This window comes from Portunus trituberculatus, chromosome 21, assembly GCF_017591435.1.
Source record: "Portunus trituberculatus isolate SZX2019 chromosome 21, ASM1759143v1, whole genome shotgun sequence".
NCBI lineage: Eukaryota > Metazoa > Arthropoda > Malacostraca > Decapoda > Portunidae > Portunus > Portunus trituberculatus.
This window is the reverse complement of record NC_059275.1, coordinates 17,783,640-17,810,597: the sequence shown is the minus strand read 5'-3', so window position 1 is coordinate 17,810,597 and position 26,958 is coordinate 17,783,640. Positions and strand designations below refer to the sequence as shown.

The window sequence follows — 26,958 nt, the reverse complement described above, 5'->3', positions numbered from 1 at the left end:
TTGGGACCACAAAAATAGTTTATTCACTTTGCATTCCAGCATAAGCTTCTGAGGTGCAAACATGTCCATGAAGTGCAGTAATGTTGAGTCACGTCCTCATCATTTACCTCTGCCATACAAACACTCTACAATGAATTGTACACACGTAATGTACCTATACACACACACACACATCAGTGATCACTCACCGTCACACATGGCTATATGTAAAAATGCAAGTGTGAATTATTTTTAGGCACTTATATAATTCAAAAGAATCGTTGAGGCATCGTATTAGACAATTTACAAAGTTACAAATAATTAGTTTGTGAAGTTTGTAATTTTAAATTAATCACTAATTTACAAACAGGTTTATTTCACAGCTTTATCTCAGTAACAAGTGCAAAATTTCTGCACGCTTGGACACCTGCCTTCCCACTTACAGCAGGGGAGTGTGTGGTGTTTGGAGACTGCAAGGAGAGGCTAGCGTGGTTGCCTGGATCTGAGTTGCCTCTGTGTCCATAGCCTCCCTGTTCTGACTGAAATGATGGCTGCTGCCGTCTTCAGGTTGTGGTGACAAGGTGCACAGCAACACGTGCTGCAGTTCTCAGTAAGAGCGGCAGAGTGGGGACAAGTGAGTAGCATAACAAGGATCTCTCCAGCAGCCCTGCAAACTTATAATTAACAATAAAATGTTTCTCTTCAGAAAAGAGCCACCATGATAATGATGTAGAGTATTTCAGTTTTGATATTTCAAACAACAGACCATCACACCACACAGCGGATCTCTGTGTTTTTGTTCCTTCTCTCAAGATATCGCATTACTGCACAAACTGTCACATATAAAGTACTCTTATGAGTGAGATGGACCTTGTGTTTAGACACAATTCCCTTACACTCTTAATCAAGAACTATTATTGCAAAACATCAAGATGCGATCTGTTACCCTGAAAGCACAATGTTCAAATAGAGGATATCACAAGGCAGCATTATTCAGTGAAGTCACACACTCTTTTCATGAAGTGATTTCACATATATACACAATGTATATCACAGTGTGTGTGTGTGTGTGTGTGTGTGTGTGTGTGTGTGTGTGTGTGTGTGTGTGTGTGTGTGTGTTTGTTTATGTGTGTGCGATTGACATACATTTTTCCTCAATACTCAATCATATCTATACATATTTGTTCATAGCTGTGATAACACCTATAGATACAATATCATGACAATTGACAAGCACCCATGATCCTCACACGCAGAAAGCTTCCTCTGCAATGCCACAGCCGCAGCCACGCAGGAAGTAGATGCGCTACCTTCCCTATTTCCAACATGCAGGCAAGAAAGTGATAACAGCAGTATAATACTAGATGTGAAGATCATTTCAATCTCTCATCAACAACAAAGCTTTGATCATAGGGACATTCAAAACAGTCACTTTTTCCTCTATTTCCTATGTATTACAGCTCATGAGTCATTCTGCTCCCCATGTGTTCTTTCTTTCACTTGTACAGTAATGGTAGAGGAGTTCTTGTGCCTCTTCTTTTAATGTGTGTGAGCTGAGGTGACTCTCATACCCTCGCACTAAAGTTAGATTCCAACTAGGGGCCAGGGGTGTATCACTGTTTATCTTCACAGCAAACAATAAATTACCTTCCCGGTGCTCGTGCTGGGACAGATTAATGGCACAGGGTCGGGGGTGCACTCGTCATGAGGGTGGTGTGAGGTCATGAGGTAATATTTGCAAGTTTTCAATTCATTTATCCTTACTCTTAATTATAATGTAATTTTTCATTTTTTTTACTTATTTTTTTATTAGTTTTTTTTTTTCTTTTTTATCAGACATACATACTCTTCTTTTCCAACTTAGAACAAACCGCCATATTTTTTTGGTTGCCGAAATGAGGACAGCGTGAGGCCGATCATGCTGTAGCCCTTGCAAGTGTTCCATTTATTCAAGTCTCGTCTTATCTATAATGTAATTTTTTCAAGTATTTTTCTCTTAATTTCTTATGACATACATAATTCCTTCTCTCTGCTCAAAACACACCTGAAACCTGTTCTTTTTTTGCACCAGTACCTTCCTGATCATCATTTCCATCACAGTAATCAACAAGGGTAAGTTTAACACAGATCTCAGTTTTCTGTTCAGTATTTGAAAGTTGATCTTGTAACATACTTGCTACAATTTTTATTTATTTTTTTCTAGCAATGAACAAAGATATTTTTCTACATGTGGTGTAGTGAAGGAGCTTTGATCGAGATGCCTACACAATACAATATGATCTTGCCTTCTGCATTTCCTTTTTTGTGAAGTAGCACTGAGATGATTACAAGGCACAAGTTCTGGTCTTAACTAAATGTATGGGGCGGAGACAGAACATTGAATACATGAGTGTGATATGTACAAGCAGCACAGTATTAAAAATGTATGGAATATAGTGTAAGTACAAAGACGAGTACTGAAATGTAGAGAGATTTAAAAAGACCAACTCTCTTCTCACTAATGTCTTTCACACCTTAACAACTTCCTCCAGACTCTTAAAAATCAAGTTCATCACTTCTCCACAATACATAAAGCAAAATTAAAACTTGTGCAATATTCTACTGTATGTACAAAGATAAGTGTAATACCGAGAGGAGATTAAAAAGACTTCAACTCCCTTAAGTCTCACCATTGTCCTCTAAACCTCAATAACTCCCTCAAAATTCACTCCACTGGCTGCACCTCTATGGTAAACACGTACACAAAACAGAATAACACAACGGAAATAAGATGAGAGTAATATTGTGAAATTTTAAAGACTTCAACTTCCTTCTCTCTACATTAATGTCTTGCAAACCTCAATAATTGTTAGCACACTCGTAAATTAAATGCATCAGCTGTACCTCCATAATAAGTACATACACATTTTACAGTAAAAACATCAGAACATTAGGTAAGAATAAGAAATACAATACTCACACAGTGTGGTCACAGATTTTCTTCATTACTGAGTTAACAATAGTCTTGTGTGAAAGTGACAAAGATAGCGACACCTTCTGTATATTGAGTAGTGTACATAGCGGGAATGTCTTCTACTTTAACTCACTGCAAGCCACAGAATAACAACACAATGATACACACTCAGTAAACCAGACTGACTTCAGTATTCTGGAAGCAACAAACATAATGAAATGATCCAGACTTGTTGTGCCGGACTCACTTCAATATTCTGTATCTAGTAAACATAATGATTTATTGAACTGAAGATGAGTACTTGCTGTAGAATATTCCTAATCTAACATAGTGTGACTTGCTTTGTTGAAGACGACTTAAAAAAAAAAAAAAAAAAAAAACCTGTGGGTGAAGTACAGAAAATTACTCAAATAATTTTGCCGCGATAAAACACGATGACTAAAAGCTGACAACATGCTGAGATAAACAACAATAGCAATGACTGTTAGACAGAGTTGTATGTACATACCAACTCACAACCACAAAGAACGTTTCGTATCTTAACCACATCAATACTAGGGCACACTTTCATATTCATTCTGGTGACTATTTGGTGATTTTACACAGCTTCAGAAACTTATGTGGGGATTAAAATAGTGAAGACTCTGGCCATTAATCTTCTGACCTCCAAAGATGTTTCCTAATGTCAATAAAATCGTCTAATCACACCCAAAACTTAAAAGGCAAAAAATGCGTCCCGGTACTGAAGGGGTTAAACATAATAATGTGCAAGGAATACCATAAATATTTGGTACACAACTGATATGCTCATGTAAAGAATAACAATACTATTCCTGAGAGACAAACTGGTGCAGGTCATGACAGCAAACACTACGAGATGAAGCAGCAATGTCCACGGTGTTGTGTTCTACTCACCAAGGTAACCTTCTCATAACACTCTTGCACAGGTAACACTTTCACAATATTCACCAAGGAACTATTTTCAAAACAGTGTCACCAGGGTAACATTTGCACAATAATTCCATCCAAGGTAACATGTCGTAACAATTTCACCAGAGTAACGTTTTCACAACAATTTCACTTAATTAAGTAACATTTTCGTAACATTTTAAGGTGGAAGTCACAACAAACACAACGCTTTGGTATAATCGAGTTTCATACAATACTACTTCCATTCTTGCTTTTTTCATTGTTGATACATGATGAATGAAGATTAAAAAATAGGTAAATAAATAAAGGAAAATTATTAAAGATTAGACTAAATCACTTAAAAATTACATCACGTATATATAAAATTGATAACATCTTACTGAGCGATCTGGAGGAGACGCCTACATGGGCCAAAAGTTTGATAGAGTAACCCCAATGTCCACTAGAAGAAAGGAAAGATTCGTAATGATGACTTCATTGATCAAGAATCATCGCAATCATCAGAAGCCGTGACGTTATTCTGTGTTGAAGTGATCTGAAACTGATGGAATGTGAGAATAAGATGAAGTTTCTTTTTTTTTTTTATCTGCAAAATCAAAAAATTGTATCTGTATGTATTGAGGCAATGAATGGTGTGTGTGTGTGTGTGTGTGTGTGTGTGTGTGTGTGTGTGTGTGTGTGTGTGTGTGTGTGTGTGTGTGTGTTGAGGCAATAAGTGTCCGTGAAGACGCAAACAGTAATAACAAAGAGCTTCTCAAAGAGTTCTCCCGTCACCTGCCGTGCCTGACCTCTGCCTCGTCTGCGAACAGCGAGCACTTTGCCATGTATGTATGTGTAAGCATTGCTGGATTCACTAGTAACTATAAATAGCACTGTGCACGTGTAGGTGTGAAAGTGAAGGTCTGTGATGTATCAAAATGGATGTTGGTTAAAACCTGAGACAGTGATGAGGGCAAGCGATGGTGTTCTGAGATGAATTAATTATATACAGGAACTCAACATGCACGGCGCTGCGCACCACCTGAGCTGCAGCTTGCAATGCACGCGTCATTCTGTAACACCGGGCAAATCATATTCTGCAAGACTGCACAGGTATGTACATTCCTTAATTACAATGGTACCATGAATCATGTTACTTTGCTTTGTACAAAAAACTTATAATAATAAAAATAAAAGTCCATTAATCCGATGAGCGGAGGACCAGGAACACTTTAGATAATCGGTCTGGTTGGATTATCAGGATGTGTCCCTGGAAACACTGTGCATAAGTAGTGAAGTTGTAAGTAATAAAAACAAAACAAAAAAAAACAAGGACATGCGAGTGTGTTCCACGGGACATTACCCTTCCTCCTTCCCCCCATCCTGCCCCTCCTTCGCTTGGGAGAGTCGTGCAGTCTGGACCGTACAAAAATAGCCGCCCACAGGAGACTGGCTGCTCTCTTCATAGCAGAAGAGTGCATGACGCAGCGGGAGAGGTGATAGGCGTACCTCCGCGGTGGTGACGGGGGAGGTCAATGTTAATAAACAAAGCTCTCACAGGATCTTAATGCTTTTCTTACCCTCTCTCCTCCTCTTGTCTACTTAAAGCTTAATTTCTTCTATAAATAATGTCTAGGGCGTCTAGTACAGGGTCGCCAGCAATTACTTCCTCTGTTGTGAAGAAAGAAGCCAGTCTGTTGTGAGCAGCCATTCTTGTACGCTCTGGAGTGCAACAACTGATTGGAGAGGGGACAAGATGCGACGAAGGGTGCGGGGGGGGGAGAGGGGAGGCAGGTGACGTTCCATGGACCACACCGGTGTTAGGAAAGGGAGCGTCAGTAGTTGCATCTAGGTATTTCCACCCTTCACCTTCTGGCGTCTGCTTTGAATTTGTGCATAGACCTAATTTTGGCTATCAATTATGTTTTTTTTTTTTTCCACATCAATTTAAAAAATTCTGACTATAGTGAAATTAAAATTACCGGTATTCAGATTAATGGACTTTTCCGCATTTCTAAAAGATGTTGAAGAGTTTTGTCAACACCATCTATCAGCTGGTGTCGCCTTGCCGGTGAAGACCAACACCCTCAGTAGGCCCGAGTTATGGCATCCTCCTCCAGATGCACCGTCACGCCAAAGTCCTCCTGGAACACATGCCAGGTCTTGCTCTTGTGAGGATTGTCCAGCTCATTGCGGCTCAGCTCAAGTCTGGGAGGAGGAATCTCTGTTACTCAGAATCTACGCATCTCCATACACCAATTTCTCATGGTATACTGCAGAAAGGCTACGGTTATTACTTTCTTGTATCTTTGCTGTATGTAAATCTTTCACACTGCTGTTTGTGACGCGAGTCTGGAAGGATGACTAACAATCTCATATTATGTATGGAGTTCTAAGTTCATGCACTATATGCATTATATACTAGTGGGACTTTATAAGAGCAATAGATAAAAAAAAAATTCTTTGGCTCGTATACTCACTTTCCGTCCACAATGAAGCCAGTGTGGAACCAAAAGAAGAAAGGACTCTTCTCATAACCTTTGGGAATCTTCCTCTGTGGAAAATATGGACTGAATTAACATCAAACTACTCATAGAGAACCTAAATTCTGACGACTCTGTCTCTTACACTTAATACATACACACATGCCCCACAAGAGAGGAATACACGAGTCATAACTTACACTATCTGTAAAGAACATGATTCGAGTGTCTCCACGGACCACTGGTGTGTTCAGGAGCTGGATGTGCACCAACCCATGGATCTTCTCAACCATCACCTGGGGAATTGCGGCAAAATATTGAGATTTCTCACAGCATTCCTTGACACGAGTGTAATGGAACATTTTATATATGGTGGTAATATGATTTACAACAGTGTATGCCTAAGAAGTATCTCTGATGTTTAAGACAGAAAAGTCAATGATTCTAAACTATTACTTGCCTTGCAGTTCTTCTGAGTGCCAAGGTTGGCCTGGAAGGGAATGGAGTGGCAACGGCTCTGCAGAGTGAAGAAGAACTCAGAGCCGTCGCCCACTCCGACAGAGTGCATGCCTCTCAGTGTGATCCGGGTGACTATCATGGGCTTTTCCGGCGGCACCACCCTGCCCGCCCGCACCACTTGTTCATAGTAGCCAACGTAGCGACTCTGAAAGACACGGCGGCGTCTCAAATCCAGTGTCTTGTCTCTGCCTGCTTATCACACAAAGATTATACTGATTGTACCATGAATGTTAAACAGAACATGGTTACCTGGCTTGGAGTTTCCACACCCTGGAATTTGGAGGCAACATTTTTATCAGTGCGTCTGTCCCCAAAGAAGCCCAAGCAGTGCTCGGCATCTTTGAATTTCCCGAGATCAATGAGGAAGACACAAATCATGGTACCAGTGCGCCCTTTACCTCCCTTGCAGTGCACGGCAATCACATTCTTCTCATCCTGGTTCATCCAGTCTCGCACACTGCTGCTGAACTTCAGCATGTCTCTGTGAAGACAGGGAGAGGGGCCACACTGACACACATGCAGGGTACAAGGAGACAAGAAAGGTATAGTTTTTCATTACATGGACGCTGAAAATATTGAGATTACATATTATGTATGTAACTATTATATATAAATAGACAATTACATGTAACTATACACCAGACAAGAACACTCACACAACGGGAGGCACATTGTGGTCGTCAATCATATAGCGCTCCACTCTGTCGTGGAAGAGAGACACGTCATAGTGGCGCTCCGAGCACAGGTTGTACAGACGGTAGTGGCCGGGGTGCTGCGTGTCCATGAAACGCGCCACGTCCTACAAGATACATCAGGGTGACTGTCGGGTCTACCTGTGGGTGCACGTTGTCTGCTGTGCTGTGCCTAAACTCTTGTTGGGGTAGAGTTTAAAGTGTTCCACAAGACTCTCTTTCCACCATGACCACAAGACTAGGTATGTGTGTGTGTGTGTGTGTGTGTGTGTGTGTGTGTGTGTGTGTGTGTGTGTGTGTGTGTGTGTGTGTGTGTGTGTGTAAGTGCAAGAGTTCGGTTTGTCTGTTGTAAAGGTATTTGCTACGGAAACTGAGTGTAGGAACCAAAAACAACACCGGTCAACACAGAATATGTAAGAATGAATATTGCAGCCTAATGAAGCAATCAGTTCCCACCTTGATGTCATTCCTGTACATGGACATCCTGCCAGTGGAGGGGAAGGACATGGCGATGACTCTTGGTGTGACGTAAGTGAGGTCGAGGTCAAACCCGTGCTGCTGATAGCGTCTCTTGTTCTGCGACACGAACTGGCGAGCGCCGCGTTGGAGGTGCTGCCGCTCCCACAGGATCCTGGTGATTCTTACCAAGCGAATCAAACGCAGCGCAACGAGAAGTCTGGAATAATACATCGTTATTATTATCACCATCATAGTTAGCGTAATGGTCATTTTTCCCCTACAAATGCTTCGCTCTCATCTTTGTCATAGTTCTACTGTTTTTTTTTTTTTTTTTTTTTTTGTAATCTAACTTGCTTCTTCCTTGTCTCCTGTTCTTCTTTCTTTAGTGTGTGCTTCATCACTCTTTGGTGCTTCTTAGGCTATGGTATCTTTCTTCTTAATTCACAGACAACTACAAGAGTAACTTAGCTTTGGAAACCACTGATACCTTCCTCCTGTCTGTCTGCTATTCACCAAAGCATAGTGTGACAGTTAAGTTTCGCAAATTTACTTGACCTAAACAATCATAGACTTTAGTAACCATAACGAGCGTCATCAAGCACTCACCCTGCAGGATTGGATGACATGTTCTCCACACACACCGTCACCACAGACAGGATGAAAGTGAACACCACCAGGAAGCAGTCCAGGGCGTTGTACCAGGCACGGAAGAAGTGTTTTGGTCTGTTGAAAATAAATGGAAACAGACATTACAGTTTGGGAGTATGGTTAAAAAAGGACAAACAAAGGAAAGTGAGATGAGGAATTGCAAAAATGAGACTCAACCAATGAGAACAGCAGACCAGTTATACCAGAGAAGGGAGAAGTACGTACTTTAGACTGTGTGGCTGAAGGGAAACAGACATTACCGTTTGGAAGTATGAAGTACAGTGTCAGAGGATAAACTAGAAGAGATGAGGATGTGCAGAAACATAGTAATCCAAAGCAACAGACCTTACAAATTTATCACCCTATGAGGGGGTGCGTGAATATAAGTCAAATGTAAAGAAGATACATCAATATAATGTTAAAGGTGTCAATGGTACAAATTTGACTTCATCCTGGATAAATACAATAGTGCAGGTGTAAGGACAGGACACTCAGTCAACCAAGTATCACTGTTGTATTGGTGATCATCTCGACGTGACTGGCAATGTGTTAGACTCACAGATTTACCTTGGAAGTCCTAGCAGTTAACCCCTTCAGTACCATCACGCGTTTTTCATATTCATTCTGGTGACTATTTGAGGATTTTATACAACTTCAGAAACTCATGTGGGGGATTAAAATACAGAAGAAAGTGGCCATTAATATTCTAACCTCCATAAACCCTTCTTAGTGTCAATAAAATGGTCTAATCTCAATATAAAGATGTATTCCAGTACTGAAGGGGTTTAATGGTGACAGCCCCTCACTACCTTCCCATCAGTCCTTCGCCGATTCCAGAATGTTTGAGTGAAGGGAACAATAAAAACAAATACAATTCAATAAATAGGTAACAAACACTCACCCAAGACCAAAGATCCTCAAGATGACCTCAATCATGAAGTAAGTGGAGAGGGCAAGGGAGCAATACTCGAGAGGATCATCCGAGGTGGGAGTGTTGAACAGATCCACAATGAGCAGCACCATGTCCACCAGGATGAGCAAGGCAGTCAGCAGCCTCACGATGAAGTGCTCCACAAACCTGCGAGTCCTCCACTGCATATAGCTGAGAGTGGAAGGTCTACGTGTGAGTGGATTTTTTTTTTTTATGCAAGAGGGACCCAGCCAAGGGTAACAAAACATTAAAGAGAGAGAGAGAAAAAAAAAAGGCCCACTGAAACTGCAGGTTCTCTAAAAGATTTTAAAGGAATTAGCCAAAAAATAAGGACAAATAACTTGAAACCTCCCTCTTAAAAGATTGAAGATTGAAAACTTCTGGAAAAGGAAGTAGATGAGAGAGATGAAAAGGAAACAAAAGGAAAGAAAAAAAATATGCTTCTCAACAGACTTGCAAGTGGAAGATATACGTGTTAGTGGATTGAAGAGTGAAGACTTCAGAAAAAAGGAAGTAAATGCGAGATAAAAGGATAGAAAAAACAAATAAGCTTCTCAACAGATTCACTAATGGAAGATCTACGTACGATTGAAGAGTGAATGCTTCTGGAAAAAAGGAAGTTAACTAATGAGAAGTAAAGGAAAGAAGAGTGAAGAAAAAAAAAAGCTTCTAAACAGACTTACAGGGACGGAAGGGTTGGACGGGTCGACTAAACGCGAGGCAAAGGAAGAAAAGTAAAGGAAAAAAAATAATTAAGCTTCTCCACAGACTTACTAGAGGTTGCAGCCAGGGATGGGAGGGTTGGACGGGTCGACGAAGCCCATCTCCAGCTCCAGCTCATCCTCCTCAGGGTCATACTCCAAGAACATCGCCGTCCGCTGCCACACCTGCAGGAGAAACACGTCACGTCATGCATCACACTCTTCTTCCTCCCATCGCCTGTATTCTAACGTTTCTCTTTCCTTCTTCCTTTCACAGGAGTACTTTTATGATTCCAATGATGGTTTAACTTCTTCAGTACTGAGAGGCATTTCTACCTTGAGTTTTGTGCACGATTAGATGATTTTGTTGACATTAGGAAGGGTATATGGAGTCAGAAGATTAATGGACCGAGTCTTCACTATTCTAATCACCAATTATGTTTCTGAAGCTGTATAAAATCGCCAAATAGTAAGCAGAATGAATATGGAAAGGCGTCATGGTACTGAAAGGGTTAACGAGAACTGTTACCATTGACAGCAATAAGCACAAACAAAAGTGAAGTATTTTGAACCTCCCTCCGCGCAGACCACAAACTCATTGTACTATGACTATGAGAAACAAAACTGGAGTGTCTTTAACCCGTTCAGTACTGGGACGCATTTTTACCATGAATTTTGGGTATGATTAGACGATTTTATTGTCATTATGGAGGTCAAAAGATTAATAGCCAGAGTCTTCACTATTTCAATTCCCACATAAGTTTCTGAAGCTGTATAGAATCACCAAATAGTAAGCAGAATAAATATGAAAACGTGTCACGGTACTGAAGAGGTTAAACGCTCCCTCTAGAAAGAATGACAGACAACAGCCATGACGGAGACAAGCGGAATGATTACCTCCTTCTGCTCCTTCTCCTCGTCATCCTCGTTCTCGGAGTCAGTGGCATACGCTCCCTCACTCTTGCCATTGTCCATCTCTGATATGTGGATCACGTCATACTCCTTGCTACAACACAGAGACACTACTGAATTACTGTTCTCTCTCTCTCTCTCTCTCTCTCTCTCTCATTCTTATATAAGTTTTCTGTTGGCATCCCCTCTCCACACCCTCATTCTTTAGATTTCAACACACACACACACACACACACACACACACACACACACACACACACACACACCGTACCGTTGCTTAGTGACAGCCACAACAATTATGAACTAGTGTAAAATTCCTGCATGGGAGAAATATAGAGCACCAGAGTGTGAGGACTTCCCAATGAGACAGAAAATGAATCACACACACACACACACACACACACACACACACACTCTCTCTCTCTCTCTCTCTCTCTCTCTCTCTCTCTGCATTAGTCACCTCACAACACAGTACATATTCTGCTTTACGAACGAAATACGGCGATGAAATGCTCAGGAACGCACTCTTCACAAAACTCAGTCTCGAATGGGAGGCAAGTAAGGCAAATGAAGCTGTTCGTGTATATACTGAGGCTTCGAGACGCAAGTTAAGGTGTTCGGGAAGCAAAAAAAGAAAGCGCTACCAGCATTGCACACCATCCTGCCAACTTCCAAATTTCTGAGAATCCTTCGTGTTTCAGAGTTCGGGCGTGTGGAGTCCCTTTCTCTGACGAAGCCACGAATATGTAGCGCAGGATGATGTGATTTGATGAGGTGTTCTGTTTACAAAGCTGACATACTGTACATACTTGGTGTTACACTAAGCTTCCTTCTTTTCATGAAACTTTCCTCCTTTTGCTTATATTTTACTTCATTTACTCAATCTATCTTCCTTATTTCACTCACCTAACTGTCTTTTACTCAGCTAACCATCCTTCATTTTGTGAGACCAACTTTTTTTTTCTTTTTACACGCCTCACCTCCTTTTTCTCTAACCAACTCACCTTCCTTCTTTTGCTCATTCGACTATCCTTCGACTCATCTACATTTTCTCCTCTTACAGTACGTACAAAATCATATTTCTTTTGCCTAATATTCCTTTTCTCACTCAGTGACTCACTAACATTTATTCTGTTCTCACTTTCCTTCATTCACTGTGCTGTGCCTCATCTCGCGTCCTTACACTGGCCTTGACCCTCCCACCTCACCTGTCCACAGGGGACGACGCCACCCCGTTCTGCTGGAAATTAAGCTGCGTGGGGTCGATAGGCCGGGTGGGGGAGTCCCCGCCGCTGCCATCGCCTCCCGCGCCAGACTCCCGGTCTCCCACGGGCCCCGTCATCTCATGGCCGAACCTCTCGTACCGGATACTGTAGGGAAAAAGAATAGGTTATGCTTAAGTAAGATGAGTTACGCCACAACTTCCGACATAGAAACCCCGCCGTGCACGTGTGTTGGTCTCATACCAGATGTTCTATAGAGAGCCTAGGACTCTAGACCTATAATCAATTTATCATATTAGCATTACAATCTAACTATCAGTAATCTATACTGACTCGGTGCCTTTCCGGTCATGTGTTGTATACAGTGTAGCGGGTGTTTTGGGATGAGTGGTTCTATATTCAGTTACATGGTATTGAATACTTCTACCATGGGTGTTATGAGTGTTGCCTTGCCTGGCCACAGCAGGTGTTGCTCGCACCTGCCACAGGTGTTCAGAAAGGGGAGAGTTAGAAATTAGGCCAGCATATTAAGACCCCAGCGACCCAAGTTCCGAGACGTGGGTCACTCACGTGCAGGGGAAGATAGTGTGGAGACTTTCCTTAAATTCACTGTGTGTGTCTGTACTGATGGTCGCCACGAGGGCTGCTGTGCTGACAGTACGGAACTGGCTACTGACAGAAACAAAGACTCAGGAGCAAACTTGAGAGAAAAGATACACAGATCGATATACACACACTAACTGTAGAAAATGAGGCTTGAGAGAAAAGTGCGGAGGTTGACCGATATCCCATAACGTAGAGGAGGAAATTTGAGAGAAACGTACGAAAAAAGTAAATAAATAAATAGATAAAAAAAAAAGAAACTACGTGTTTAGGACAATAAATTTGAGCACATCTGAGTTTGTTTTTAATGGCAAAAGAAGTAATCAGAAAAAGAGAGAGAGAGAGAGAGAGAGAGAGAGAGAGAGAGAGAGAGAGAGAGAGAGAGAGAGAGAGAGAGAGAGAGAACACACAAAAGCAAATAGACATACAGAAAGACAAAGCAAACAGACAGACAGACATGTGAACTGAGCACTTGAAAAATGACCAACCACACAAAAATGTTCGCTGTGATGGCACAGTGACACAATGACATACAACAGGCGGCGTTCCGGGATTAGAAAAAGAGAGAGAGAAAATAGTAATAATGTCAGAGCAGTATTGTTAAAGGCGACCCGGAATGATGAAGAGACATAGATGGTGGTGATGGTGGTGGTGGTGGTTGGTGGTAGTGGTGGTGGTGGTGGTGATAGTCGAGATGAAAGCATGTATATGAATCAAAGAATAAATGAATAAATAAATGAACTAAATGAATGGGTCTTGACAATATATGAAGTGAAATAGGATAAAATAGAATACGACAGAATGCACAAACAAATAAATAAACAACAGATCAAATAAATGAATACACAAATCTCCTGGCAATAATCACTACCGTGTCATGCTTGCCTGTGTGTGCGTGTGTGTGTGTGTGTGTGTGTGTGTGTGTGTGTGTGTGTGTGTGTGTGTGTGTGCCTGTCTGTCAGTTCTTCAGTACATACTTCTATATTCATCTGTCTATATATTTTCCCTGCTGTATGTCTGTCTATATGTATGTCTGCCTGCCTGTCTGTCTATCTATCTATCTGTCTGTCTGTCTATCAGTTCTTCAATACGCACTTCTATTTATCTGTCTATTTATTTTCCTTTCTGTCTGTTTGTATGTATGTCTGCCTGCCTGCCTGTCTGTCTATCTATCTCTGTCTGTCTGTCAGTTCATCTATATACTCTTTGTTTATCTATCTGCCTCTGTTATTATCTACTTATCTGTCAGTCTGTCTGTATGATTGTCTATCTTTCTGTCAGTTTCTGTTCTACCTATCAGTCTATATATGTCTCTCTACACGTCCTTATGTACATCTATCAGCCTATCTACTTTTACGTTTATCTACAGCATGCATTTATCTACCTATCTATCTACGTATCTATCCCTCTATGTATATATATGTATATATATATATATATATATATATATATATATATATATATATATATATATATATATATGTGTATGTATGTATACATGTATCCACCTATGTGCATGTGTGCGTGCATGTGTATATAAATAAACGACAGAACCAAAAAACAACAGTAATCTCGTCCTCCTCCTCCTCCTCCTCCTTTTCTTCCTCCTCCTCCTCCTCCTCCTTGAACGCGTGACTCGGGTCGTGATACGGAGGTTGAATCGACTCTGCGTCACTTCTGCGGCAGTGTGGCGGCCGTGGGGAGGGAGGGGACGGCGGGGCTGGGACTGGGTGGGGTGCGGCTGGGGCGGAGGCAGAGATCAGGGGAAGGGGTCAGTGGAGGGCTGAAGTGTTGGAGCAGGAAGGGGGTTTCATGAGGCGCCGCGGGAGGTGCTTGAGGGGAAGAATGTGTGGGTGACGAGTATGTTAGAAGTATGGATGTGAGGAACGAGGGGATAAGAGGGAAAAGGAGGATGTGGGGAAGGAATAAGGGAAAGAATTTTGGATGTGGTGTATGTTAGAAATATATGAAGGTGTTAGAAGACGGGAGGAGAAGAATGGGGAGGGTATAGAAAAAGATATGGAGAGGACGGGTGAATGTCAGAAATATGAAAAGAAAACGAGGAATGATGGGGAGGATGGAAGTATCATAGCTAGTATTCTGAAACCCCTCTACGCCTTACCTTCATTATTTCAAGAGGCTCTGGTTAATGCTACGATGGTTCTTAAGTGTGTTTGTAAGGTTTAAGTGACAGATTACCAAAATTTCTACATCATCAACAGGACAAACACAAATGATAACCCTGCTAATCATCTCTGTGGCCTTTGAAAACAGTCACGGTGAGGGAGTGAAGCGTTCCTGCATGCGGGTCTATGCCAGAGATGTGTGTGTGTGTGTGTGTGTGTGTGTGTGTCAGTCCATCTACCCAGTAAGCCAGACAAAGGATGGAAGGAAAGGAACAGGACACAAGAAGATCTGAACTGGGAAGAGAGAAGGGGGCGAAATTAGAAAGTGTGAATTCTGGGAGGTGAAGGAAAGGGATGGATGAAAAGAACACGTAGAAGAATCGCGAAAACTTCTAGTGTCATGAAATCTCCAGTGGGAACAACAACAACGACGAGAACGACAACGACAACAACAATAAGAGACAAGGAAATCTAGCAATAACAGAAAAAAAAAGAAAAACAAACACGAAAAAGTAAAAAACGAAAAAAAAGAAAGAAAAGGAAGAACGAAAAGAAAACGAGATGGAACCAACACACACACACACACACACACACACACATGATAACTTTGCTAATCATCCCTGTGGCCTTTATAAATAGTACGTGAGAGGGTCCAAAGCTTCTACTCTGAACAGCAACATACGCAGGTGTGGGCTATAGGAGCGGGGCGGGACGGGGCGGGGCGGGGTCATAAGGGAGGGTGGAATAAGAGGAACAGCCCGCCCTGAAATAGCCACGGCGGGTATGTTAGATTGAAGATGCGCATTCTCACTTTCATCGCCAAAGATCAAAACGGTGTCTGCCTCTTAGATGTTCCTTTTGGCTAACACATCGGTACACATACACTCTTGCTACACACACACACACACACACACACACACACACACACAGACGTAAATATACATACACATATATGCCCATACGTACACATGCTACTCATATGCCAGCTCCACCATGTATACTAGCCTACTACTACTACTACTACTACTACTACTACTACTACTACTACTACTACTGCTACTACCACTAATACTGTTACTATTACTACCACTACTACTATTGTTGATGCTGCTGCTGCTACTACTACTACTACTACTACTACTACTACTACTACTACTACTACTACTACTATTACTGCTGCTGCTATTACTACTACTACTACTACTACTACTACTACTACTACTACTACTACTACTACTGCTGCTGCTCCAGTGATAGATGCAGTGACAGTTTAGCAACGATTCTGCATCATCAATTAAAGAGAGAGAGAGAGAGAGAGAGAGAGAGAGAGAGAGAGAGAGAATATTCCAAAACACTGGCTATATAGGAATCACTCACACTGCTCGGTCATCTGAAGGTCTATGCACCAAACAACAAACACAGTTACCAGATACGCGCTAACTCATCAAACACAAACAAATATACAGCACATCGTTGGTTTAGTGGCGGAAACACGCACTCCCTCTCTCCATCCATCCATTGCTCTTCCTCGCAGCCATTTTAACACGAACGAGCAAAACGGCCGTCAAAAATAAATGATAGATAGTTAAATCGTTGGCGCCGTGATCAAATTTTACGAGAGCATAGTCTATGTACTGCCTCATTTACCACCGCTGCCCCGCCGCCCTCTCTGTCCATCTCCTGTCCGGTCCCGCGTTCCATTAGCCTTTTCTGAAATGCTTTGCTCTCTCACCACGACTATTTTCAAAGCCCACAGAGATAATTAGTCGTGTTTTCAAGAGTGTTTTTCTTGTTAATAATGTGGGAATCTCGTCAATATGTCACTAGAATAATAATAAAAAAAAAAAAATTAGTGTATTATGAACCGATTCCCTCTCTCCTCAAAGCCCACAGAGATGATTAGCCTGGTTCTCAAGAGTGTTTTTCTTGTTAATAATGTGGGAATTTGGTTAATATATCACTAGAACAATATAAAAACTATTCTTAAAAATTGTTAGTGATTTCCCTCTCTCCTCAAAGCCCACAGAGATGATTAGCCTGGTTCTCAAGAGTGTTTTCCTGCTTAATAATGTGGGAATTTAGTTATGTTACTAGAATTATATAAAGACTATTCTTAAAAGCCCACAGAGATGATTAGGTGGGTTTTCAAGAGTGTTTTTCTTGTTAATAATGTGGGAATCTCGTTAATATGTCACTAGAACTAAAAAGAAGAAAAAAGAGAATAACAACATTCTCAAAACCCATGTAATTTCCTCCAGAGCAGTAGTGGAGGTGCTGGGCAGATATTTTGCAGCGTAGTCATAAGGTTGCTGGGATACGAGCATGCTGTGATAGACGCCACGAACCCGCCTCAACCCAGGGACGCATCTCTCCTGACTCTCCTCTAACATTACAGCACTCATACCTGGCCATCTTCAACACACTCTAGATGAACCCATTATGTAGGGTTTCCAATTAAGGACGTTTTCTTTTTCTTGTTTGGGTCGAACAAACTCAAATATTATACCAATTATACTTAGCTACTGTAACACGCTCGAAGGTAAATTTATGTGTTTCCAGGGACTTTAACGTGATTCTGATTCTGATTATAGTTTAACCCTTTCAGTACTGAGACGCATTTTTACCATGAGTTTGGTTGGGTGTGATTAGACCATATTATTTACATTAGGAAGACTCCACGAAGGTCATAAAATTAATGGCCACATGCAGTCTTCACTATTTTAATCCCCACACAAGTTTCTAAAGCTGTATAAAGTCACCAAGTAGTAAGCAGAACGAATATGGAAACGCGTCATGCTGCTGAAGAGGTTAACAATTAGGAGAACATTCGTAGACATTACACCGTTAAAACTTGGTCACTTGCAATGGTTTGAATAATTTGGATTTCCAACGCAAGGACCCTTTCGTGATTCTGATGACAGTTTAGCAATAAGGTGGAAATACGTGAGTTTCATACTGAGACAGCCATCGTGTGTGCCTGACAGCTACCTATACACCAGCGCTTCCCTTATAACAGACACTATCACATTGCTACTAGTAGTTCTCTTCTCCTTCCGGAATAAGTTAAAGGAAGATGGCTTTCGTGGGGGAAGTTATACCACCACATAATTGCAAGTCTTTAGAGCTTAACGCATACTTCCTGCACAAATTGCGTGACGGTTACTCCAAGGTGCAACTCCTCTAAACATTCTGTCCTCCACCTCTCTCGCTCTCTCTCTCTCTCTCTCTCTCTCTCTCTCTCTCTCTCTCTCTCTCTCTCTCTCTCTCTCTCTCTCTCTCTCTCCTCGTGCTCATTAGGGACCTTCACATCCTTCCTAGACAAATTGCTGGAAGGTTTTCTTGGGAGTTGTTAAGCCACCACACTGCACCACACGAGGCCAACAGGGAGCAGAAAAGGCCCGCTGCGGTGCCAATCTCTATAAAAAAATTGGATTATTCAAAACTGGAATTAATGTTTGATCGTGATACAAAAAGGTTTGAGAGAAATGCAACACGAGTCTTTTTTTGCCTCCTGATGTAGTGACCTTAACTTGACAGCAGCCCGGAGCACGAACAGCACCATGCAGCAAGGCCTGAGGGAGGAGGGGAGCGGCACAGACCTTCAAGAGGATGCATCTGTAAGAATATCACGCCGGCACAGACTGGACACCGACTGGGAACCGACGACTACCACCACCACCACCACCATGTATACATTACCACCATCACCACCTCCAGTCTCAATACCGGAAACACGCACACACACACACACACACACACACACACACACACACACACACACACACACACACACACACACACACAGAGAGAGAGAGAGAGAGAGAGAGAGAGAGAGAGAGAGAGAGAGAGAGAGAGAGAGAGAGAGAGAGAGAGAGAGAGAGAGAGAGAGAGAGAGAGAGAGACAATAGCACAATAGTAAAATCTAATACACTACCAAATAAATTGATCGATAAACAAATAAATAAATAAATATATACGTGGTGATGGTTAGGTTAGTAATAGTAGCACGTAGTAGTTGTAATAGCAGCCACGTACTGCACACAACCCATACACGCCAATGAACCACCAATCCACCCACCCACCCAACCAGTCACCCACCCACCCAACCAGTCACCCGCCCACCCACCCATCCATCCACCCAATCAGTCACTCACCCACCCACCTCTCCAGCTAGCCATCCAGTCAGCCCGCCCGCCAGCCAGCCAACCACAGAACTATCTATTCATCCAGCCAGCCAGCCAGTCCTGCCAATCAGCCATCCACAGAACCATCTATTCATCCAGCCAGCCAGTCAGTCAGTCATCCAGCCATCCACAAAACCATCCAGTCATCCATTGAACCAGCCATCCAGCCTGCCATTCAGCCAGCCAGTCAGCCAGCCACCCATCCAGTCATCCACCCCTTATCACACGGCAGCAGCAGTAGCAGCAGCAGGAAGGGCGTTGGCTGCAGCACCCTCACGGAACTCTCGCACAACGGTTGTGTGTTTACTGACGAGACAAAAATGCTCCTTACACTTCACCGCCTCGATGCCTCTCCACTCCATGCCGCCTGAGTAGTATACCAGTGTGCTCAAGTGTTTTCCTCTCTCCTAAGTCTTTTGGTAAGCTGATAATCTAACAAAACTTGGCAACCGAAGAGTCTTAAGAGTGACGGAGGACTTACGGTTGAAGGAAAACGCTACCTAAAGAAACTTTACGTGACAGGTTAGTTGACTTCCGTCCACGATTGCACGAGGAAGTAATGTTGTCCAAAGCCTCAAGACTTCACGCACGCACGCACGCACGCACACACACACACACACACACACACACACACACACACACACACACACACACACACACACACACCTCAACTGTTAGACGTTTAACCCCTTCAGCATCATGACGCGTTTCCATATTCATTCTGCTTACTACTGATTTTATACAGGTTCAGAAACTCTTGTGGGGAATAAAATAGTGAAGACTGTGGCCATCAATCTTCAGACCTCCATAGACCCTTCCTAATGTCAATAAAGTGGTCTAATCGTACATAAATCTCAAGGTAAAAATGTGACCCAGTATTGAAAGGGTTAAAGGCACAGGTGGCTCTGTTAGGCTGCTAGAGTGAGATTACGGCATCTAACAACCGGACGAATAAGAAAGGAGGAGAAAAAAGTAAGTCTTATCTCTTCAGCATCCATCCATATGCCACTTACGACATCACATAGATAGTTGGGGCAAGAGAGGAGCAAAGGAGTGATTTCAAAGGTTGCAGAAAGGATGAGAGTACAGGAAGGAAAACAGCCTCTTAACATCCCAGCATCCAGCCACCAGTCACGCATAGAGATAGAAAGCTGAGGCAAAACGGGAGCAAAGCATGAGTTCTCCATTAGTTGATGCCCTCACTAAGAAGACTCAAGAAATATTAACTTATACAACATCTATAATAATCCAAGCATGCATTAATATAGGAGTACTAAGTGTGATCTCGCTTTGCTCCCACCACGACTATTTTTTAGAGCATACAGATGATTAGCCGGGTTCTCACGAGTGTTTCTACTGCTAATAACGTAGAAATATTTTAAGTCTCTCAGTAAAAACATAAAAATAACTTTAAAAACACTACAACAGAGTCTTTTGAAAGTAGTAAAGGTGCAGTGCAGAAGTGTTTAAGAATATGGTGATTAAACGGATTCTCGTGAGTGTCAAACTATCACTGCGCGTCATGAAAACACTCTTGAAAACTGAGACACCTGAGACACCTTCCACTAGAGTCTATCGCCCCGTATTCAGATACGCCTTCCCCTCTCACTACGACAATTTTCCAAGGCCACAGTGACAACTAGCCAGGTTTTCAAGAGTTTCTCCTTTTAACAAACTAGAAATCTTGCCAATCTATCACTAGAACCATACAAATACTCTTAAAAACACGAGTATCTTTAATTAAGCGGAGCCTTTGGAGAGCAGTGATGGTGAGAGAGCAAAGCGTTTCAGAATACGAACCTAGAAGTCGTCACTGGACATGGAAATATTTGACAGTAATACAGCATTTCCATCTCTACTAAAACAGAGACCAGAACATGAGAACGTATAACAAAAAGCATCAGGAAGTAAAGGGAAATGTAAACAGCCAACAAATCATCGGTACCTCACAGCTTGTTGCAGAGACGTGCCTGCCTTCACAAACACTTTCATCTTTTTACCTCTACTATTTCAAGCAGACTCTACTGGAAGTTATAGGGATCTTGTGGGACCTAATGGGATTTCAGTGACAGTTTAATCAACCCCTTCAGTGCTATACCGCGCTTTCATATTAATTTTGGTTACTATTTTGGTGATTTTATACAGCTTCAGAAACTTGCGTGCATGGGGATTGTAACAGTAAAGACTCAGACCATTAATCTTCTGACCTTCATAGACCCTTCCATATGTAAATAAAATCGCCTAATCACACCCCAAAACACAAGGTAAAAATACGTCCCAGTACTGAAGGGGTTAACAGTTAGTCTGCATCTCCTCTCGGAAATACACATAAAAAAAAAAAAAAATTGACATCTCAGGCGTTTGAAGAATAACATTTGTGAGGGAAAGTTTCAGAATATTTTTTTCCTTTTTTTCATGAGAGAGAGAGAGAGAGAGAGAGAGAGAGAGAGAGAGAGAGAGAGAGAGAGAGAGAGAGAGAGAGAACCTGTACAAACAATAAAAGAAACGTAAGAATAAAAAATAAGAGAGAGAGAGAGAGAGAGAGAGAGAGAGAGAGAGAGAGAGAGAGAGAACCATACACACTGACAGACTAACCTTCACACACCTTACCGCCAGCAGGCATTACACTCCCCGTATTCCAGAGCTCGTTGCGTCACTGTCCCTTCCTTCTCTACTACTCCCACGCCACGCAATGCTAATCCCACAAGCTCGCCCGGTCCAGTAGAAACTAGTATTTTTTCATTAAATATTCTTTTCCACCACTCGATCAACTACAGGTTACAGTTTTGTCTTTTATCTATTACTTCTTATCCATTTCTCTTCATTTCACTTCAGTTTACGTTTTGTTATACCAATTCATTCATTTTTTAAGATCAATTTCAGTTCAATATCAATTTTTATGTTAAGATCGCGTGTGTTACTATATATCGACATTACTAGTATGTTTTTCTAGCATTTTCAGGTCTTAAAAGCCATTCTGTTTCAATGCACCAAGTTTTATACACACCCTAGTCAGCACAACATACCAGGAACCACACCGCCCAGCCAGCCAGCCAGCCAGCCAATACCACCAACGCACACCACTACTCACTCCCGGACACACTCGCTATTACACACTCCCCTTCACTACTCACGAGATTCAGCGTGTGGAGAGAGTATCGTACAGGAACTCACACTCTCTCTCTCTCTCTCTCTCTCTCTCTCTCTCTCTATTCTAAAAGCCTGTAACCCTTTCAGTAATGGGACGCATTTTTACTACGAGTTTTTGGTGTGAGTAAACGATTTTATTGACATTAGGAAGGGTCTATGGAATTCAGAAGACTAATGGCCAGTGTTCACTATTTTAATCCCCACACAAGTTTCTGAAGCTGTATAGAATCACCAAATAGTAACCAGAATGAATATGGAAACGCGTCCTGGCCTGGTACTGAAGAGGTTAACCACATAATGATTCACATATAGGGGAGCGACGTGAAGTACTGCATTTTCTGTCTGGCAGGGGAGTCACTGAGCAACAGAGTGATTCATCGTAGTTAAACAATAATTTCAGTCCCGGAAACCACACAGCAGGTAAAGTTAAATGTGTATGTGGGAGGGGTGGAGGGGAGGGGGCCGTCACAAAAGCTAGAGAGTCACGTTTAAAGTCCCTTGCAATAAACTCCTTGGCTGTGTTTATGAACGCTATGCCTCCTCATTAAGAACTATTTTCATATGCCACGGAGATGAACAGCTGAATTCTAATGAAGTTTCAGTCAGTTTACTCTCTTTTTGGAGTCTAATGTTGGATTTCTAAGTGATATTATGCTCTGGTTTAGCTTAAGTTTGTGTTTTAAGTCTGGTGTGAATGAATACACGGGTTGTTGCAGTTGAGTTTGTCAGTGTGAATAGCATTCCTGAAGTATTTTTGGTCTCTTCTACGGACTATATTCAAATGACCTCAAAGATTATCAATTGAGCTCTCGTGAAATCTGTCTTACAAACTGCTGCAACTATTGGTTCACTCAGCTTAACTTTATACATTTCTTTCTCTCGTTTTCTTTTCCATTGGCCCGAGCACTCGAGTCCCTATCGCGGCTCATCACGAAGGCATTCAGTCAGTGCGTGGAGTGTAGTACTGTTATCAGTTACTGTAGATCCCATGCGATTGTTCCCACCGCGCCTAGGGTCTATCAGTCATTGTCTCGCCACCCGGAGGTCCATTACTAACTGCGGGCTTATCAGAAGTGACGCCTGCCGCTCACACCTACCATACACACCTACCTCACCTTGACCTTACCTCCACCTGCGTGTACTGCTCTTTTGTACCGGTCTATGTAATTTGTACCTGCTCTTCTCTCTCTCTCTCTCTGGTAGGGTGTCTCTACGTGTCTATTTGTTTGTAAATTAAGTAGCCGTTTTTATCTATTTGTCTCTCTACAACCGATCTATCCGCCTACCTATTCACTTGTGTCTGTTTATTTATCCATCTGTTCTATCTTTTAGTCCATATTTCTACCTGCCCTCTCAGCAATTTATTTACCTTTCTATTCACCCACTTACCTAACTGTACCTAACTGTCCCTAACTGTACCTAATTTAACTTAGTCTACCATACCTCCATCTGAACTGAATTTAACCTTACCAATTCCACACATAGAACCTAACCTAACCTAACCTATCATGTCATATCCTGACCCACGTAATCTAACCTACTTTCCTCCTACGCACGCACCTACCTAACGCCCCATCCCCCCTTCTCTTCCCTCCACCTCGACACACACATCTACGTTTTTCTCTCTCTCTCTTTTTCCATATTGATCCAGTGTGTAGACCAGCAAGGCATCAAAGCCCAGACTCTTTGGCGACATGGATGGCGTGAAGGGACAGGGGGAGTTGAATCATGACACACACACACACACACACACACACACACACACACACACACACATCGCGAGTTGCTTGGTTTGTATTAAACGCTTTGCTCTTTCACCAGGACTATTTTCCAAGGCCACAGAGATGATTTGCCGGGTTTTTAAGAGTGTTCCTCCAGTTAACAATGCAGAAATCTTGTTAATATGTTACTAGAACCATGAAAATACCCTTAAAAACTCGGGTAACTTCAGCTAGTGTAGAGTGAAGGTGCGGAAGTGTTTCAGAGTATGGTCTCAGAAACATGTGACTCTCAAGACTGACACACACACACACACACACACACACACACGTATTGACTCATATCTTTCATCACATCCTCTCCAGGTGTTCTTCCTCCCACACCTGGACACTCACACGGCAAGGTAAACTTAGGTAAACACACACACTTCCTCTTCTTTCGCTCCCCTACTTGCTTTCGTATAAACACTGATTTTGTTAGTAAGCACTGAATAATATATTTGTCTAGCTATCTCTTTTTTCCTATAATCGCACGTATAGCAGGATATTACCACACATTTAGACAGTATTCCCTGACTTAATCCTATCTAGAGCGGATTTCCCATACAACTTAAAATGAAAGGCTAGAAAAGAGATAGAGCGAAGCAGAAAATATTGATAACAAGCTTTGGTGTTTCTTATGGGCGAATATTATAAAGGAATAAGAGGACGTCCTGATATCACTGCTTAGAACTGCATGTGTTTCCAGTATCTGATGGCAACCCCACACTCAATATAGTCAACACTTGTAATGCTTGTTCGCGCGTTCCAAATAGACGTGCACACCATATGAATAATAAAGAATAACAAGCAGTGAAGCAGAATAGCATAGCATCAAGCCAGTATTCACACAACAAAGCAAAACCAGGCAAGAGTGCCAAGCCATCAAACATGTTAGCTATCAAGCAAGCAACTATAAAATTAATGGATAAGCATGAGCCATCCAGCAGGTGTGTGACGCGCGTGTGTCGCAGCACGGCCACCCACTGATTCCCAAGGCATGGATAAAAGACACACTGATGAACACTATGACAGAAGCTGAGTGTCGGGCCTCTCTTCACTGAGACACACACGAGGCTGTTATCATGTGCCAGTAGATCAGTAGTTTACATGAAGAGCGATCGGTTAAGTAATGATGCAAGGAAGTTTGTTAATGCATGCAATGAGGCAAGCGATGCAGGTGGCGTGTTGGCGGGAAGCGAGCTGGTGACGCTTCACCTCACCTGAACACCTTCTTCATCATGACACGTGGAGCAGCCGCTGCTGGCGAGGAGGAATTACCCAACGATCAGCTGTTTCTCCCGCGGCGAGCACGTCCCGCCCTGCCTGACTCCTGCCCGATGACTTCCTGGCAGGACACACGCCACCCTTGGTTCATACACACACACACACACACACACACACACACACACACACACACACATTAAAAGTGTTACGGTTAATATATGTGTGTATTAGGGGAATCAACAAAAGGTTGGCTGAAGAGGGCACTGTGTTGGCAGGTTGGGTGAGGACTGGGCGGAGATGAAGTGTGACAAGATGTTCAAGGCAAATAAATAATGAATAAAAAACTTGAAATTAAATATGGGTAGTGGATGTTGTCGGTGGTGATAGACGAGTGAAAATATGTGTTAGCACACGGCAGTAAAACTCACTCACCCACAGGTGTGCGGGGCGAGGTGCTGCAGCGGCGATATCTTTCAATGTTGGTTGGGAAATGATCAAGTTTCAATGTATTCACAGCCGATAGCTTTAATGAAAGATAAATGTTATTCTGAGCACCTCTTACGATGCCGAAAGAATTAGATAAAAAAAAAAATAAAATAAAATAACGATGAACAAACACCAAAGTTCGAGATTAGCTCAGAAAAAATGACGGATGCTTGGGAATATAGGAAAGCCACTGCACTTTTTTTCACATTAGCTCACTTTACACCACACCACCACACTCCTTGGGCGGAATTGAATTACTGCTTGTGTTATCCTTCACCTTACAGCAGCAGACACAGGCGAGGCAGCAGCGGCAGTGTGTGTGGAGTGCCGCAGGGAGGAGGGCCACGCACAGACGAGGTGGCTGAGGTGGGCGGTTACTGATACATGACTCGATCCACCAGTGTCCTCCTTCCCCCTAACCCTGCCTCATCTATCCTCCCATCCCCTCCTCTCCCTCTTCCATCCCCTCTCCCCCACAGCCGCCCTATTGCCATCCGCTCGGCACCTTATTTTGTCACTCATTACTTTTTCATATTCTCATCTGTACATTATTTTATCTCAAGTTTGTTCAGCCATGACTCATTCCCTTCCATGTTATCACCTCGACATCTCATCTCGTTCATTACCATTTCCGTCTACCATCACCTAGTTATCTTTACAGGTCTGCTGTCCGTTTTTAATCTTTTTATTTTCATCTCTTGTTCGTCTATTACTCGTTTCCTGTTCTCATTTCCTTTGTACCCTTATTTGTATTATTTTCCCTTATTTTTACACTCACGAATGTCTTTTCTTGTCTATATCATCTCTTCATATCTCTGCTGACATTAATTCTATCCATTTATTCCATCTATGTTATCTGCACCTGATTCTATTAAATAATCTTTTAAACATCTACGTCAGTGTGAGCTGTATACTTTTGATCTCTAAATGTGTGTAATGCTACTGGACATGCAAGGTGCCATAAAGTTGTTTTCCTTTTCTCATTACACACCACTTATTCATCTGTCCATCTTTCT

At 42.3% G+C, this 26,958-nt stretch overlaps 1 protein-coding gene across 8 annotated transcripts; it reads right to left on the bottom strand.

The window, feature by feature from the left end:
- On the bottom strand, window positions 1-26,307 carry LOC123506992 (phosphatidylinositol 3,4,5-trisphosphate 3-phosphatase TPTE2-like). Of its 8 annotated transcripts, none has more exons than XM_045259481.1 (14): window positions 26,220-26,307; window positions 25,453-25,577; window positions 12,395-12,556; window positions 11,172-11,280; window positions 10,348-10,460; window positions 9,544-9,744; window positions 8,601-8,717; window positions 7,992-8,211; window positions 7,500-7,642; window positions 7,093-7,324; window positions 6,785-6,988; window positions 6,525-6,620; window positions 6,322-6,395; window positions 1-6,049 (listed from the first exon to the last, which is right to left on the bottom strand). In XM_045259481.1, exons 2-14 carry the CDS (start codon window positions 25,470-25,472, stop codon window positions 5,929-5,931), a joined length of 1,812 nt encoding a protein of 603 aa, XP_045115416.1. In that variant the 5' UTR covers window positions 25,473-25,577; window positions 26,220-26,307; the 3' UTR covers window positions 1-5,928. The 8 variants fall into 8 exon arrangements, with proteins under 8 accessions (XP_045115416.1, XP_045115413.1, XP_045115415.1 ...); XM_045259478.1 differs by lacking the exon at window positions 26,220-26,307 and adding an exon at window positions 25,889-26,205 and having other exon boundaries at window positions 25,453-25,597; XM_045259480.1 differs by lacking the exon at window positions 26,220-26,307 and adding an exon at window positions 25,889-26,205.
- Between the last annotated feature and the right edge of the window lie 651 nt (window positions 26,308-26,958).